The following is an 18,232-nucleotide window of genomic DNA, read 5'->3' as shown; positions in this document are numbered from 1 at the left end:
TCGAAATTTACAGGCATGCTGTTGGAGGCAGTGTTATTTTAGCTCCACAATACAGCTGGGATGTGCAATCATTTAAGTAATTGTTTAGTCTACAATTATCGGTTTGATCACGGTATTCGACTTATCGACCACAGGGAAATAGTTGGAGGGGGGGAAGTCCCACTTCTGTCCACACGTGTGCCGCTGGACGGGAGGCTAAAGGCGACGATCGATGATGCCATCTGCATCGTCAGACACGTCACAAGGTAAACTCTACCCCTTCTTTGCAACTCTTTTTTTCAACGACGGTGGCCTTACAATCATACATACAGTGTTTGTGATCTCGAAATAAATTGCTCCACGAAAATCATTGTTAGCATCTGACACCCCCACCCATTCACCACCTGGCTGGTACCGATAATCCATTTTTAGGCCAATGGTAGTCGGGTTACGGCTGTCCCCTTGTTCTATACTCGGACTAAGCCAAGGGCCGTCCATAAATGACGTCACGCACCGGGGGGGGGGTCAGACATTTGTGACGAGGGGGGGGGGGGTGAGAAATGTGACGTCACATCAGAATGCGTAAATTTTAATAACACGTTCTACTTAATTAAATCGACTTTTTAATAAATGTTTTCTCCTACAACATCAGAGTGCAGCGCCACATTAAATACGCACTACAATGACAATAGTTTAAAGCGATATGAAGCATGTTTTATTTTCAAAATGGAAATATGGTTTTGGGGGGGGGGCAGAGCTTTGTGACGTCATATTTGAGGGGGGGGGTCTGACTTTTTGTGACGTCGTGTCAGAGCCGGCCCAGCCACTAAGCGACCCTTGCAATTGCAAAGGGCCCCGTGGCCAGCAGAGGGCCCCCTAGAGTCACTGCTAGTTAGTGGGTGAAAAAAATCATACATCAAAGGGGCCTCCAACCAAATTTTGCTTAGGGCCCCCAAAGGTCTAGGGCCGGTTCTGCCGTGTGACAAAGGGGGGGGGGGGGGGGGGGGGAGTCAAAAATCGTCCAAAATCGCGTGACGTCATTTATGGACGGCCCCTAAGCGGACATGAAGTCTCTTTCATATATCTGCCCCTCCACGTAAAAAAAAATCAAATACAAGTATTTCTTTGGCAACCAATCGTCCACACAAACTTCTGGGAGTGCTGAAATCCAGGGGCATTGATTCAGTACAAGCAAACCCCTGGACCAGTTTCAACATGCAAGTTCTCGTCAGCAGAGTACGGCTTTTGCTTGAATCGGTACGATTGAACCTGCCAGACGTTATAGGCAAGAACTCTTCATCTCGATATCCGTCTGCCCAGTAAACGTAGACTGTCGGTGCAGCCAACGTTGGTCCAACGTTTCCAGCCACGTCTTCTTGGTTCTTTCGGTAAAGTCACGTAGAAGGGAGATAATAAAATAATATAAATAAAACATAATTAAATAATTCTCACGACGTTTCGGCCACAACGCAAGCAGCAGTCCTCATGTGAAGAGGACGGCTGCTTGCGTTGTGGCCGAAACGTCGTGAGAATTATTTTATTATGTTTTATTTTTATTATTTTATTATCTCCCTTCTACGTGACTTTACCGAAAGAACCAAGAAGATGAATCCCTGCAGTCACGAAAGCTTTAAATCGAAATTCCAACCACGTGTCAATGTTTGGCCGAACATTGGGCATAATCACCGGGGTACTTAACCGTTCAAAGTTGGTCGTACTTTATAGTCTATTACTGGTAGGAACCTCCTGGTTACACCAGCCCACAGGGGATTATTGTGTCCGTCCGTCCGTCGTGAATCCAAAAATGGGAGGGGTGGGGCTGGGTGGGGAGGGGAGGGGCTGGGTGGGGATGGGGCTGGTCACCCCGTGGTGCCCTTATAAAACTCAACGTTTAACCTACTCACGCCGGCTTGTGCCCGCCCTCACAGTCGGGCATATTTGCGGAATACACCACGCCGCCGTTGACCCTGGCCATTGACCGAGCAACCCAACGTTCCTACCAGCTCCCTCCGCAGGAATGTGTTAAGGTGTCTACACTTCCCGTGTATTTTGTTGCGGTAGCAAAGCGCATTGTGATCATTTGAAAACTTGGCCACGTAAAGTTGGGCCCCGTTGTGTAGGAGGGGGTCTCTTTGTGCGCTGAGCAAAGGCAAACATTTTTTTTTTGCAACAACTAGCGAATTGCATCACGCGCGTTTATGGGTAACGTGTGGAAATTGGCCTTTGGGCACAGTCCAACGCTGAGCTTTCACATTTAACACTGCGGTGAAGCTTCCTTTGTGCCTCCCAAACGAGCCGAAGCGGTCAGCCCGATCAACTTCTCCTTATAGCCACCCGCTAAGGACGTGGCCACGGTAAGCTGATCGTCGCACGCTTTCTATAACCGATTAGCACGGGGTTGGCTACGTACGGTGCGAAAGAAGTTAAACGCATTGTACATACAATCGCATACCTGTCAACCCGTGTTCTTGTACGGGGAAATTGAGTTTTCAGGTCCAAATATATTTGTGTTTGTTTGTGTTTCTCCCTTGTGATGGGACTTCTGGTTAGGATGAACGTTGAGTTTAATAAGGGACACGGGATGACCAATAAGATCTGAATTAGTCTGTAATAAGGTAGGGCACTGATAAGGGGTTGACAGGCATGTAGTGGTGAGTGTACTAGTGGTGAGTGTAGTGGTGAGTGTACTAATGAGTGTACTAGTGAGTGTACTAGTGGTAAGTGTAGTGGTGAGTGTACTAGTGATGAGTGTACTAGTGGTGAGTGTAGTGGTGAGTGTACTCGTGGTGAGTGTACTAGTAGTGAGTGTACTAGTGGTGAGTGTACAAGTGGTGAGTGTAGTGGTGAGTGTACTAGTGGTGAGTGTACTCGTGGGGAGTGTCTATTTGTGTGTTTCTCCCTTGTGATGGGACTTTGTAGGATGAACGTTGAGATGTATAAGGGACACGGGGTGACCAATAAGGTCTGAATTGGTCTGTAATAAGAGAGGCAGCACTGACAAGGGGTTGACAGGTATGACATCGGCCCTTCATTTCAGCCCGAACAATCTGCAGTAACATTGCTCGGCAACGCCACATCCGTCTCCTCGCCTTATTTTGTCCAGCATGATGAAGTCCTTACGCTGTTCTCATTCATGCAAAGAGATATACAGTATCCCGAATACAATATAATATTAGGGATAGGTGTACCATGTAATCTAGTGGTAGTGCCTTATGCCGGTAATCCCAACGGGTTCCGGAAAATATCGAGTGAGAAATTATAATATTCATCATTACCGTTATCAACAATACATTATCTTGTTATATATCCAGCACTACGCAATGACGTCGTGTTTGTAATCACCATAATGATGGCCAGCTAACGTGGCATCATCACAACCAGCACCACCAACCAATACGTGATCTTTATCATAATGTATTCCTATACCCACCATAAACATCATCCTCATTATGAGTCTTATATCATTACCTCATCTATAACCAATACATCTTTAACACAATCGCCGTCACGATTGCTGTACGTCCATCGGCATCATCATAGTAATCGAATCTTGACTTAAAGCTTTCGTGACTGCAGGAATTCATATTCTTTGGGTCTTTCGGTAAAGTCACGTAGATAGGTTCAAATGAATGATTTTGTATCCTATCTTAATCAAGGCCGTAGCCATGGAGTCAACATTGGGGGGGGGGGGACCAAATCTTCCAGGGTGTCTGGGGGTCCCAACCCAGAAAAATATCTACATTTGAAAACTAATTTCCTGCCTAAAACATAAAAAAATTCACTAACACATGGGATGGACTTTTTCTTTATTTTTTACAATGATGTCTAATAGTGTATTGTATTACATTGCTCTGTTTTTACTTTTAAGTTTTTCTTGTTTCGTTCTATGTAATGGCAGTGATTAGGGTTTAATAAAGTACAACCATAACCACAATCATATAACCAGAAATCTATGCATTGATTTATATGAAGACAAGTCCAGATATTGTGGCCAAAGTTTAGCAAAATGTAGTTTTTATTTACATAGCAATTATTTTTTATAGCAATATATTGGGTGGGGACATTTTGAGCATGTCCCCCCCAATATATATTATAATTACGGCCTTGATGTAATTAATAATTTGAACCTATCTACGTGATTTTACCGAAAGACCCAAAGAACATCATAGTAATCGATTCAATGCCACTCATTACAGTAATGCAAATTGGCCAAACATCTCAATGTAGGACTCCTCAAATGTGTTCTTTATTTGGTGTTGCGTGTCTTCCCTTGCTTGTCCGGATCTTTATTCTCTGTATATATGTTGAAGTTCAACATATATTCGACCCAGGGTGGTGGGAGGCCCTCATCCAGCAGTGGATTGAGCAGGGGCTCCACCTGGTACACAAGTTGTTCTGGTCTGCTCTTGTAAGGCGCTTCCAAATCCAATTCATGTTTAAACGCCGTATAAATGTTGAACTTCTTTCACGCCGTACGTAACCAACCAGCAAGTGCAGTCTTGTTCAAATACCGATGGTGATGCTACTCTTGCTTGCACGAAGTTACGTCAAATTACTCCCCACTACAATATAAATGATCAGAAACTCATACGTTTATTCCCCCCCCCCCCCCAATTTACTCTTAAAGTAGATCCTAAATATTCTTAGGTTTTTTCGGTAAAGTCACCTACGTGACTTTACCGAAAAAACCTAAGAATATACTGGTTATATACAAGGACTGTTTTCTTGGAATTTCTCTCACTTGATACAGCTATCGTGCTGTGACGGTTCCACCTGAAGATTGAAGCTTGTGTTGCCTCTGAAACGTCGTGATTTTTATTTTACTTTTATTTTATTTTACTTTTATTAATTGTCATTTTTTACCTACGTGACTTTACCGAAAAAACCTAAGAATATGAATCCTTGCAGTCACGAAAGCTTCAAATCTAGATCCTAAATGCCCAATTGTTTAAATGTATCCCGTCCTAGGGCTTCTGTCCGAACCGTCACACTTCCCCGCAGTGGCCGTGGGTACGCGGTCGGGCACATGGCCTCAAAGTGCACCTAGCCTGGCACAGGCACTGTGATACCGTCACTGCCTCCTCTGTGAACAAGTGCAGTCTTGTTCAATTGACGAGGGTGATGCCTCTTCTTGGTTCTTTCGGTAAAGTCACGTAGAAGGGAAATAATAAAATAATAAAAATAAAACATAATAAAATAATTCTCACGACGTTTCGGCCACAACGCAAGCAGCCGTCCTCAGGTGAAGACCAGGTCTGTCGGGGAGACAGCGTCTGAATGAAACACCACCACGCTTGGAGCGTATATTTAAGCTGAGTTGGAAGGGGGGAAGGGCGCCTTGACAAAATAATTTGCATATCAATAGGAATTTAGCATATTTATGGGAAATACAGATATGTGATTAGTACTACTTGTGAAATGCGTAGGAGGTGTGCGGGGGGTTTCAAAGTCATATTATGCCCGTGCATTATGCAGGATTAGCAGCATCAAAGGGAGGGTGATGCCATTCTCGCTTGCATGAAGTGTGCATTAAATCATTTCCACACACAGTATATACATTATCTGAAACTCAGATTACACTTTCATCCTTTCCCCTAAATTATTCTTGAAAATCCCAATTGTTTTTTACACGCGTTTATTGGTGTTGTCAAATCTTGTAACTCAATTTTAACCCACTTCCCAATGTGGTATCGACTGCAAACTTGGTATACTTATGTCATACTGATGACAATACTATATTCTATCAAAAAATAAACAAAAAAACATTTAAACGATCTTTTTACACACTTTCTATTAACTCATTCTGTCTGTTGTTGTCATATCCTCAAATCTTGCAACTCAATTTTAACCCACTTCCCAATGTGATATCGACTGCAAACTTGGTATACTTGTGTCATACTGATGACAATACTATATTCCATCACAAAAAGTAAACAAAAAACATTTAAACGATATTTTAACACGCTTTCTATGAACTCACTATGTCTGTTGTTGTATCCTCAAATCTTGTAACTAAATTTTAACCCACTCCCCAATGTGTTATAGACTGCAAACTTGGTATACTTATGTCATGCTGATGACAATACCATATTCTATCATAAAAAAAATATTTTTAAACAATCTTTTTACACGCTATTAACTCACTCTGTTGTTGTTGTCATATCCTCAAATCTTGCAACTCAATTTTAACCCACTTCCCAATGCGTTATCGACTGCAAACCTGGTATACTTATGTCATGCTGATGACAATACCATATTCTATCATAAAAAATAAAATAAAGTATTTTTAAACCATCATTTTTACATGTCATGTTCCGGCTTGGCTCTAATTGTCCACGCTCAACTGACGTTGGCTGTAGTTCACCGCGGCCCCTTACTTCGCGGCGACCTGCGGGGCCACTTCCTGGAGTACCACCATTACTCACTCGCTACATTTCATTGAAGCGTGGTTTACATTTGTCTTTTTTTATATTATTTATAAACACATGAGGCTGCTTGCTGTGGCCATTTGGGCCGGCTCTCTTCCCCGCAGTGGCCGTGGGTACGCGGCAGGGGTCACAGTCCCCGTACTATAGCAGCAGCAGCGGTAGCATTGGTGCCATTCGCGCGCGAACTGCGCCCTGCGTCGTCACTCCGCCTCACGACGACAACAAAACTCGCAGCGTCTCCTCTTGTCACACACACACAAAGTCGCGCAGACACCGGTTTTCCCTCAGAAACATCACCCTCCCCCCAACAGATGGCGGAGAGAGACGGCGGCGAGGGCTCGGCGAGGCGAGCGGGCGAGGCGCGGCGCGGCCTGAGGGAACGCGCCGAGTCGCAGTGCGAGGCCGGGACGCCCAGTCCAGCCGCGTCCAGACACGTCCCCGCGGCGTGGTGAGCACACACACGCACACACGTGTGTCTCAGTGTCTGTGTCTCTGTGTGTCTCAGTGTGTCTCAGTGTGTGTCTGTGTGTGTGTGTCTCTGTGTGTGAGTGTGCCTGTGAGTGTCTGCGTGGCGTCCAGACACGTCCCCGCGGCGTGGTGAGCACACACACGCACACACACGTGTGTCTCAGTGTCTGTGTCTCTGTGTGTCTCAGTGTGTCTCAGTGTGTGTCTGTGTGTGTGTGTCTCTGTGTGTGAGTGTGCCTGTGAGTGTCTGCGTGGCGTCCAGACACGTCCCCGCGGCGTGGTGAGCACACACACGCACACACGTGTGTCTCAGTGTCTGTGTCTCTGTGTGTCTCAGTGTGTGTCTGTGTGTGTGTGTCTCTGTGTGTGAGTGTGCCTGTGAGTGTCTGCGTGGCGTCCAGACACGTCCCCGCGGCGTGGTGAGCACACACACGCACACACACGTGTGTCTCAGTGTCTGTGTCTCTGTGTGTCTCAGTGTGTGTCTGTGTGTGTGTGTCTCTGTGTGTGAGTGTGCCTGTGAGTGTCTGCGTGGCGTCCAGACACGTCCCCGCGGCGTGGTGAGCACACACACGCACACACGTGTGTCTCAGTGTCTGTGTCTCTGTGTGTCTCAGTGTGTGTCTGTGTGTGTGTGTCTCTGTGTGTGAGTGTGCCTGTGAGTGTCTGCGTGGCGTCCAGACACGTCCCCGCGGCGTGGTGAGCACACACACGCACACACACGTGTGTCTCAGTGTCTGTGTCTCTGTGTGTCTCTGTGTGTCTCAGTGTGTCTCAGTGTGTGTCTGTGTGTGTGTCTCTGTGTGTGAGTGTGCCTGTGAGTGTCTGCGTGGCGTCCAGACACGTCCCCGCGGCGTGGTGAGCACACACACACACACACGTGTGTCTCTGTGTGTGTCTCTGTCTGTCTGTCTCAGTGTGTGTCTCAGTGTGTGTGTCTCAGTGTTGGTGTGTCTGTGTGTGTCTCAGTGTGTGTGTCTGTGTGTGTCTATCTCAGTGTGTCTGTGTGGCGTCCAGGCACATCCCCGCGGCGTGGTGAGCACACACAACACACACACACGTGTGTCTCGGTGTGTGTGTCTGTGTGTCTCAGTGTGTCTCTGTGAGTGTGTCTGTGTGTCTCAGTGTGTCTCAGTGTGTGTGTGTCTGTGTGTGTCTCAGTGTGTCTGTGTCTGCGTGGCGTCCAGACACGTACCCGCGGCGTGGTGAGCACACACACGCACACACACGTGTGTCTCAGTGTCTGTGTCTCTGTGTGTCTCAGTGTGTGTCTGTGTGTGTGTGTCTCTGTGTGTGAGTGTGCCTGTGAGTGTCTGCGTGGCGTCCAGACACGTCCCCGCGGCGTGGTGAGCACACACACACGCACACACGTGTGTCTCAGTGTCTGTGTCTCTGTGTGTCTCAGTGTGTCTCAGTGTGTGTCTGTGTGTGTGTGTCTCTGTGTGTGAGTGTGCCTGTGAGTGTCTGCGTGGCGTCCAGACACGTCCCCGCGGCGTGGTGAGCACACACACGCACACACACGTGTGTCTCAGTGTCTGTGTCTCTGTGTGTCTCTGTGTGTCTCAGTGTGTCTCAGTGTGTGTCTGTGTGTGTGTCTCTGTGTGTGAGTGTGCCTGTGAGTGTCTGCGTGGCGTCCAGACACGTCCCCGCGGCGTGGTGAGCACACACACACACACACGTGTGTCTCTGTGTGTGTCTCTGTCTGTCTGTCTCAGTGTGTGTCTCAGTGTGTGTGTCTCAGTGTGTGTGTCTGTGTGTGTCTCAGTGTGTGTGTCTGTGTGTGTCTATCTCAGTGTGTCTGTGTGGCGTCCAGGCACATCCCCGCGGCGTGGTGAGCACACACAACACACACACACGTGTGTCTCGGTGTGTGTGTCTGTGTGTCTCAGTGTGTCTCTGTGAGTGTGTCTGTGTGTCTCAGTGTGTCTCAGTGTGTGTGTGTCTGTGTGTGTCTCAGTGTGTCTGTGTCTGCGTGGCGTCCAGACACGTACCCGCGGCGTGGTGAGCACACACAACACACACACACGTGTGTCTCAGTGTGTGTGTCTGTGTGTCTCAGTGTGTCTCTGTGAGTGTGTCTGTGTGTGTCTGTGTGTGTCTGTCTCAGTGTGTCTGTGTGGCGTACAGACACGTCCCCGCGGCGTGGTGAGCACACACAACACACACACGTGTGTCTCAGTGTGTGTGTGTCTGTGTGTGTCTCTGTGTGTGTGTGTCTCTGTGTGTGTGTGTCTGTGTGGCGTACAGACACGTCCCCGCGGCGTGGTGAGCACACACAACACACACACGTGTGTCTCAGTGAGTGTCTCTGTGTGTCTCAGTGTGTGTCTCAGTGAGTGTCTGTGTGTGTCTCAGTGTGTGTCTGTCTCTGTCTGTCTCAGTGTGTGTGTCTCTGTGTGTGTGTCTGTGTGGCGTACAGACACGTCCCCGCGGCGTGGTGAGCACACACACACACACGTGTGTCTCAGTGTGTGTGTCTGTGTGTCTCAGTGTGTCTGTGTGTGTCTCAGTGTGTGTGTGTCTGTGAGTGTCTGTGTGGCGTACAGACACGTCCCCGCGGCGTGGTGAGCACACACACACACACGTGTGTCTGTGTGTCTCAGTGTGTCTCTGTGAGTGTGTGTGTCTCAGTGTGTCTGTGAGTGCGTGGCGTCCAGACATCCCCGCGGCGTGGTGAGCACACACAACACACACACGTGTCTCTGTGTGTCTCAGTGTGTGTCTGTCTGTCTCAGTGTGTGTGTGTGTCTCAGTGTGTGTGTCTCAGTGTGTCTGTGTCTGCGTGGCGTCCAGGCACATCCCCGCGGCGTGGTGAGCACACACAACACACACACGTGTGTCTCAGTGTGTCTGTCTGTGTGTGTGTCTCAGTGTGTCTGTGTGTGTCTCTGTCTCAGTGTGTCTCAGTGTCTGTGTGTGTGTCTCAGTGTGTGTGAGTGTGTCTGTGAGTGTCTGCGTGGCGTCCAGGCACATCCCCGCGGCGTGGTGAGCACACACACACACACACGTGTGTCTCAGTGTCTGTCTCAGTGTGTCTGTCTCTGTGTGTGTCTCAGTGTGTGTGTCTGTGTGTGTCTATCTCAGTGTGTCTGCGTGGCGTCCAGGCACATCCCCGCGGCGTGGTGAGCACACACACACACACGTGTGTCTCAGTGTCTGTCCCAGTGTGTCTGTCTCTGTGTGTGTCTCAGTGTGTGTGTCTGTGTGTGTCTATCTCAGTGTGTCTGTGGCGTCCAGACACGTACCCGCGCGTGGTGAGCACACACACACGTGTGTCTGTATCTCTGTGTGTCTCAGTGTGTGTGTCTCAGTGTGTCTATCTCAGTGTGTCTGTCTGTGTGTGTCTCTGTGAGTGTGTCTGTGTGTGTCTATCTCAGTGTGTCTGTGTGGCGTCCAGACACATCCCCGCGGCGTGGTGAGCACACACACACACGTGTCTCAGTGTGTGTCTCTGTGTGTTTGTGTGTGTCGCAGTGTGTCTGTCTGTGTGTGTGTCAGTGTGTCTGAGTGTGTCTCAGTGTGTGTCTCAGTGTGTCTGTGTGTGTCTCAGTGTGTCTGTCTCAGTGTGTCTCAGTGTGTGTGTGTGTGTGTCTCAGTGTGTCTCTGTGTGTCTCAGTGTCTCTGAGTGTCTGTGTCTGTCTGAGTGTCTCTGTGTCTGTCTGTCTCTGTGTGTCTGTCTCTGAGTGTCTGCGTGGCGTCCAGGAACATCTCTGCAGCGTGGTGAGTGCGCGTGTCTGTGTGTGTCTGTGTGTGTCTCCGTGTGTGTCTGTCTCAGTGTGTCTCCGTGTGTCTCAGTGTGTCTGAGTGTCTGTGTGTGTCTATCTCTGAGTGTCTGCGTGGCATCAGACACATCTCCGCAGCGTGGTGAGCACACGCACGTGTCTGTGTGTCTGTGTCTGTCTCAGTGTGTCTGCGTGTTTGAGTGTGTCTGTGTGTCTGTCTCAGTGTGTCTGTCCCTCTGAGTGCCTCCGAGTGTGTCTGTGTGTGTCTGTGTGTGTCTGTCTCTGAGTGTCTGTGTGTCTGTCTCTCTGGGCGTCTTTGTCTGCTAGGCACCATACACATCCCTGCGGCGTGGTGAATACTGTACACACGTGTCTGTGTGTCTGTCTCTGTGTGTCTACGTATTTGTGTCTCTTTGTGTCTGTGTGGCACCAGACACATTCCCGAGGCGTGGCGAATACACGCCTGTGTGTGTGTATCTGTATGTTTATGTCTGTGATTGTGTCCTTGTGTCTGCCAGTCATCTCAGTCAACCCATAGCACCTGGGCCCTGTCCCTTGACCTGACAGCAGCAGCGAGCCTTTGACACGCCACATCGCCTCAAAGTGCACCTAGCCTGGCACGGCACTGTAATGTGATGACGGCTTTTTAGTTGTTGTGTTTGTGAGTGTTTGTTTACGTGTGTCCTTGTGCCTGGGTGCTTGTCTATCTGCATCTTTGTGTCTGTCTTTGTATTCCCTGTGTTTTTGTGACTGTGTCACACAACGTTTAGCACGCTGCGCTACGATCCCGACGAACAGAGTTCAATTCCAGCTCACGGTGACGATTATTTGAACCGATCCTTGGCCTTCCCTAGGTCGACTCAGTCTCAAATGAGTACCAGGTGCGGAGTGTAGTAAACATCGCCACTGGGGACAAAGGCGGCCGAGCGTGGTGTTGGCCACCCACCCCCTCGTGTGCCACGCCGGCCTTCATAGGTGCTCGCTAACAGCACTTGTCCCAAGTCTCTGAAGACTTTATAGGGGATCTGTGTTTGTGTGTCTGTATATGTGCATCGCTGTATCTGTGTGTCTGCTGAGCGGTCAGACAGAGCCGCGTGTTGAATCTACACACGCGTCTACCTAGTTATTGGTATCTGTGGATATTTATTTTCCGGGTTGCGTGAATGCCCGTGTCATATTAGAACATTACCTATACATTACCTATACCTGTCAACCCCTTATCAGTGCTGCCTATCTTATTACAGACCAATTCAGACCGTATTGGTCACCCCGTGCCCCTTATCAATCTCAACGTCATCTTACAAAGTCCCACAATTTTTTTGCCGGTATTGAAACGGCTGTACGCAGTATGGACCTGAACAACTCAATTTCCCTGTACAAGAATACGGGTAGACCGTATGGGTTGACGGGTACGCATTACCTATTCATGCCTGTGTGCGTGTGGTCTATGGGGAGCTGTAGTGTAGTGGTTAGCGGACTTTCCCTACGAACGCAGTGACTCTATTCCCGCTCGCAGCCAACATCGGTGACGAATATCTCTGGTCCTGGGCCTCTCCTACCTTGACTCGGCCTTTTGCGGTGTGTGAACATTATGAATGGGAAGAGAAAGGCGGTCAGGCGTGGTACAGGCCACACCACCCCCTAGTGCACCCTATCCGTCTTAATTAGCTATTCCACTAACAGCACTTGGCCCAACAATCTTTATGACTACACAGGGGATCTTTGTGTGTGCATACCTGTCAACCCCTTATCAGTGCCCTACCTTATTACAGACCAATTCAGACTTTATTGGTCACCACGTGCACTTATAAATCTCCACGTTCATCTCAGATAGTCCCAACACAAGGGAGAAGCACAAACAAATAAACAAAATAAATGTTGCCCGTATTGAAACGGCTATAAGCCATATGGACCTAAAAACAAAATGTATTTGTACAAGAATACGGTGCAAACCGTATTAGGTTGACATATGTGTGTGTGAATCTGTATGTATATCTGCATATTTTTGTTGCTTGTGTGTGTGTACAATGTTTGTCGTTGCTTTGAGGACTTGCCACAACAGTCTGTGTGAATAATCTGTGGATCTATGTTTGTCCTTGTGATTGTTATGTTGCAGTCTTTGATACTCTGTGACACAGATAACTTATTTGTAATCGTCCTGTTTACTTTCCAACCATGTGGTTGGTTGATACCCCTCCCCCCAACTCACATTGTTGCAAGAATGTGTAGAATTTGACGTAGAAGTGCAGCTAATTCAAGATTAGATCGTTTAAGCCAGCATAAAGTATGTTGGATGCTTGGATTTTTTGGCTCACTGCGCCATGAACCCAGTGACCTAAGTTCGATTCCTGGTCACGGCTAACATTGGGGGTGAGTGATAGCCAAACTGAACCTGGGTCACCATCTTCACTGACCCGCGTTGACCAACATGGTGAAGTATGGTCAAACATCCCCGGGTGGTGGTGCACCCCTATAATCCAGCACTGTGGAGGTGGATCAGGCAAATGTTGGGAAACGTCCTTCCCGTAGGTATTGAGGTGTTATACCCTTGTTTGCTAGGGGATGACAGTACAGCAAGTGTGGACTAATCTCCATCTGTATTGTCTTTCACATGCATTGGTTTTCTCCAAGTGCTCCATTTTCTTCCCACCTGTATAAAAACTCGTTCATTGGATGAACGTGTAGTAGGTTCAACTGAGTCGTAGATGTACTCTTGGAGGCAACACATTTATTTAACACCAACACACGGAGTAACTGCCCCTTAACAGAATAACAACCTGTGGTGGTGACCACCAGGCTAACTACACTAATTACAACGTCACTAGCTACAACGGACCGGACCACAGCTTGGGTCCAGGTCCACGTGTTGGAGACTCTGTAGGACGCAGACGAAGGTTTCTTCAAGATGAACAACAGCGCCAGTCCCTCTGGGGGACCCGGCTTATATCGTCTGCGGCGTGGCTGGCTCCGCCCTTAGCCACGACCACCTTCCAGAATCCTCGAGCAGGATCTGGCCCCCGACCACGTGACCACCCCTAGCCCCTTTGTAGACTTAACCGGTCACGTGTCCTCTCGGGTCAACCGGAGTGCCATGGCCTTTAGTAACCCCGTTTCTTTGGCCGATACTCCCACACCCTATCCTGTAGGGGCCGGCACTGCACGCCGAGCGTGGTGCCATCCAGCGCTGTCAATCAGCGCCCACCGAGCCCCTCTAGAGCCAGCATTACACAGTTACATCCCGCGATGTTACTACAAAAGCATCTGAATATATAGAGGACCACTGAGTGTGGGAAATCGTTTGTACCGGCCTTTGAGTAATTATCTTCCAGAGCGAGTGATAACTCGCGTTCTAAGTAGGTAATGTTATATACCATTCTACAGTATATGATAACCATCATGTTGTGGGCAGTCCTTTTTGTCTGACCCCCGGAGCTATATAGCTGGGTTTTTCCAAAGAGGAAGGATAAATAAGATTATTCAAATTGCTTTATTTTTATTTATAAATATTGAGCAATGCACCATTAAAAAAAAAGTTCCCCCTCTTCAACAGCCACTTTCTGTGTTGTGTTCTGTGATGTATGCGTTTTGATTGTATGGAGTCTGTCACGTTTAGCTTATTTCACGGTAACATGCCAATTGTAACTTGTTACCAGATGGAATTTGTCACCTGTAGCTTATTTAATCATGGAACGTATTCGCCGTGTATGAAATGCATTTAATCAACAAAATATGAAAAGACGTAGAAGTTTGTTTTTTACAGTTCACGAGTAGAATAATTTATTTTACGAACCAATATTTTTTTAATTTGTCCTATCAATATCCAAACTTAATTATTATTCAAAATTAACGGCACTTATTCGGATAAAAAAACGAGTGGACTGGATACCCAGTATACTGTTTCGAGGCGTAATTGCGAGCAGGTTACGTTTTTTGGGAGAGTGGAGCGTGACTCGGAGGCACCGTCTCTCCTGGTTGCACGGGGATTGGGAGCTCATGTTGGATGGCTTAGGTGATATAACCCACTTACCCACGCAGGATGCGCACATCTTGTTCCGTAGGGAGTCAGATGGATTCACATTTGGGAATCGGGGTGTGTCCTGAAAAAGAAAAATTCTGGCTAACCCACACACACATTTTTTAAGATAACATGCTAGATCCGTTGCAACACGTTACACTCCACCTTTTTTATTGTTTCCTCTTCACACAGATGGCTGCACAATAACATGTCCACTTAATTTGCCTACTGAACAAAACCCTGCTCTGTCAGCAATGAGCTTTGAACTATTGTGGGATTTACCATTTCTCAGGATACCTCTCAATTGAGCTAGTAATTTGTAACCTGTTTAAACTGACTTCGCAAATATGGCCGTGAGAATAATACTTGTAGTTTACAGCTCTTTGTAAATCTACTGGCTGGTGAAGGCCTCCCTGAGCCAAACGAGTTGTGGGTGTCGTTTGATGATTATTTGTCATGCTCCGGTCAATGCGGGTTTTTTAAGTGGCAGGGAGCTTCCCATGACCACTTTAGATGACACTCATGACCCATGTCGGACATAGTTGGGAATTGTGCTATGTACCCAGGTCGCTGGGGACATAGGACAGTGCGCTAACCTCTTTGCCACTTCTTAACCTGAGTGCTATGCATATTTTTATTCGTGAGGGAGGAGTGTAGGATTATCGTTATTAGACTTTCGTTCAACTTTATGGCCTTTGTATCTTTCCCATCTCACCACGGTGGCGAGTTGTTAACTACCTCGCCTGGTATACAGGATGTCGTGGGTTCAATCCCAACCCTGACGCCTGTATATTTGGAGTTTGCGTGTCTCTCTCTCCCCGTGGGCATGTAGATTTTTCTCCAGGTACTTTGCTTTTTCCTTCCGCATTTAGAGTATTTGGCTGTAATACATTTCCACGTGATAAGCCACTTCATTGAGCTATCATTTGTGGCCAGGTCGCCTCTGGAAAGAGCTTTGTAGCTCAGTGGGCCTTACCTGGTAAAATAAGTTTTAAAAATAATTTTAGCCGACGAGTTTTAGCTGACTGCTACGATCAGAGCTTCTGGGTGCGTCAGCTAAGTCCCATTGTTGTGTCAGGGCAAGAATGAAGCTGATTGTAATTATCAGCGAAACGTCGTACTACTCAAATTTTAAAATGCTGTTGATTCTGTCTTCAGCACACCGGTGGGCTAAAGAAGTCAATTAATTTGTCCTTTGAAAACGTGACCCATTTTTACTGTTTGGCCGTGTCGCGTGGTGGAGGGTTACGACACATTTATAAATAACGCGATCTGACCCAAAAACCTATATTATGAATAATATTGGTCGCGAAAGCCTACGTGTTAAATTGAACAACAGTCATTTTGAGATCTTTGTCAGTCCACTGCTTGGTGAAGGCCTGGCCACGTGGCAGTGTTGTTTGTGAGAGTTGTGTGACCACACTCTTACTTCACAACGCTTTGTCGGTGCGGCTTGCTGAAGAAGCTGACGCCCAGGACTGCTTCAAGTCTCCCTTGCCGCTGATGTTAGCCGTGACCAGGAATCTAACTCGGGGTTTCCTCGTTCAAAGTTCAGCATGCTCATCATTGCATGACCGCTCCCACCATTTATTCCCTTATTAAAGGTTTTTTTATTGTAGCATAGCTGTGCTTGATTGTGCAATTGGGTGTTCGTTTCAGGTGTATAAAACTGGGTGATTTGAATGCATTTGTGTGCTTACTATTTGTAATATATTTCTACTTTTTTCCCTTTGCTCCTACCCCATCTATTGGATGTGTTTGTGGCAGTGTGTCCAGGTAAGCCACCCTCCCCATTCACAGTTTGGTGAAGCGACGCCTCGTCTTTAGTGACACCTCGCATTGTCCAAAGAGAGTCGTTTTGCCGAACAAGACTCCTAGGCCATTGAACGTAAAATGTCATTATGTGAGAAGCAGACTTCCAGTCTGTTAATTAGAACATTCTAAACACACTTCCAGTAAAGTGTGTATTCAAAGCGACCCTCCTATTCGTCCATTGTGCATTTCATACGTACTCCCATTGTGTTTATTATTGTATATTTGTTTCTCTCCATTATACTTGCTTCTTCTCTTCGCTAGATGGTAGGGGCATGCATAAAATAGATTTCCATGCTTCCCTGATAAATACCTTAGAATATTTTGTCACGTTATTCTTAATCTCACGATAAGTGCATGGAAAATAACGTGCAAAATAATGTTTTGTACATGTCTGTAATGGATTCAACGTCACCCCTGCAGCCGCTAGAGATGCTACCGTTCACAATAACAAAAGGGAGGATTGAATCATGCGACAAGAGTGCACAAAGCAAACTTGCTGCTCTGCTGACAGGCTGGCAAGTACTGTATTTAAATATCAGATGAAGTGGTATTCGCTGTGCTGCCCCATGCGCCGTGTGCTTTGCTGGATGGCATGACAACAGCAGTGGTTTCTCGATGTGGTTGTGACAAAAATGGTCCCGGTAATTGTCCTGCACATTCAGTAGCGCATAGTTATCACATCTGTCGTGGCAACGATTGGCACTGTCTATTAAAAAGTTTTGCTTTTATTTGATGAATATTTTTAGGATTTGCAAGTAGGTGCACGTTAACACCGTGGTGTTTGACCTGTTAGCTTTCCTGCAGTAATGCAATTTTCGTATGAGTGTGATTCCACAGCAAAACATATTGGTCCGATTATCCTATCCAAGCGCAGTAGCACGGATATCAGGAGAGGATTAATTTCCATGGGTAACTAAGGATAATAACGGTATGTAACACAATTTTTGTTCCTGGGTAGTAAGTGTTATTTCGTAATTGCTTATGCCTAAAAGGTATAGAAAATGGCTATTATTCATCACAAACTTTGCTTTTGTAACCAGGACAGTGATATTTAGAAATTTACCTATTTTTAATGAGAAAACGGGCAAATTTGTGTATTTTCGTTCAGATAAAGTCAGAAAGAAACAATATATGAATCAAAATCAACATGTATTTATACTAAAGTAATACAAAAATTACTTCAAAAGATTTAGAAGTGAGTAGTTTTTCGAGATTTACGATTATAATGTAAATCACTTTCATGAATCAGCCCCCAAATGTAGTCTCCTATCATGTTCTCGTTATACTGTCCTTGGTAGCGGCGTTCAAAGTCCAGTATATCCTGGTGGACGCGCTCGCCTTGCTCCTCCAAGTACGCTCCCATGTTTTTGAATTTATCAAGTTGAGCATCAAGGATACGGATTTTGAGGGACATCCTACAGCCTATTGTGCCATAGTTTTTCACCAGAGTCTCAACCAGCTCCACATAGTTTTAGACCTTGTGATTTCCCAGAAAGCCACGAACCACTGGGACAAAGCTGTTGTAAGCCGCTTTCTCCTTACTCGTGAGCTTCTTGGGGAATTCATTGCACTCCAGGTTCTTCTTTATCTGTGGTCTGACAAAGACACCGGCTTTGACCTTTGCCTCAGACAGCTTAGGGAAGAAGTCTTGAAGGTAATTGAAGGCTGCCAACTCCTTATCTACAGCTCTGACAAATTGTTTCATAAGGCCCAATTTGAGGTGCAGTGGTGGCATCAGCACCTTCCGGGGGTCCACCAGTGGCTCCCACTTGACGTTGTTTCTCCCCACAGAGAACTCAGTCCGA

At 46.9% G+C, this 18,232-nt stretch overlaps 1 protein-coding gene across 2 annotated transcripts in view; it reads left to right on the top strand.

Annotated features, from left to right (window-relative positions):
• Nucleotides 1–2,219: 2,219 nt before the first annotated feature.
• Nucleotides 2,220–18,232, top strand: part of NADK (NAD kinase) — a 57,134-nt gene continuing 41,121 nt past the window's right edge. Inside the window, exons 1-2 of one of the 2 annotated variants that reach the window (XM_061567898.1) lie at nucleotides 2,220–2,333; nucleotides 6,719–6,855. In XM_061567898.1, the coding sequence (XP_061423882.1) occupies nucleotides 6,719–6,855 (137 nt within the window). In that variant the 5' untranslated portion in view covers nucleotides 2,220–2,333. Of the gene's footprint in view, nucleotides 2,334–6,718; nucleotides 6,856–9,424; nucleotides 9,440–18,232 lie in introns of those variants that run through there. The other variant, XM_061567900.1, reaches the window with a different exon arrangement.

The sequence above is a fragment of the Lethenteron reissneri genome, chromosome 40 (assembly GCF_015708825.2).
Source record: "Lethenteron reissneri isolate LAM-NWPU_2019-01 chromosome 40, ASM1570882v1, whole genome shotgun sequence".
NCBI lineage: Eukaryota > Metazoa > Chordata > Hyperoartia > Petromyzontiformes > Petromyzontidae > Lethenteron > Lethenteron reissneri.
The sequence above is the reverse complement of the archived record's forward strand: the minus strand, read 5'-3'. Positions and strand labels throughout refer to the sequence as shown.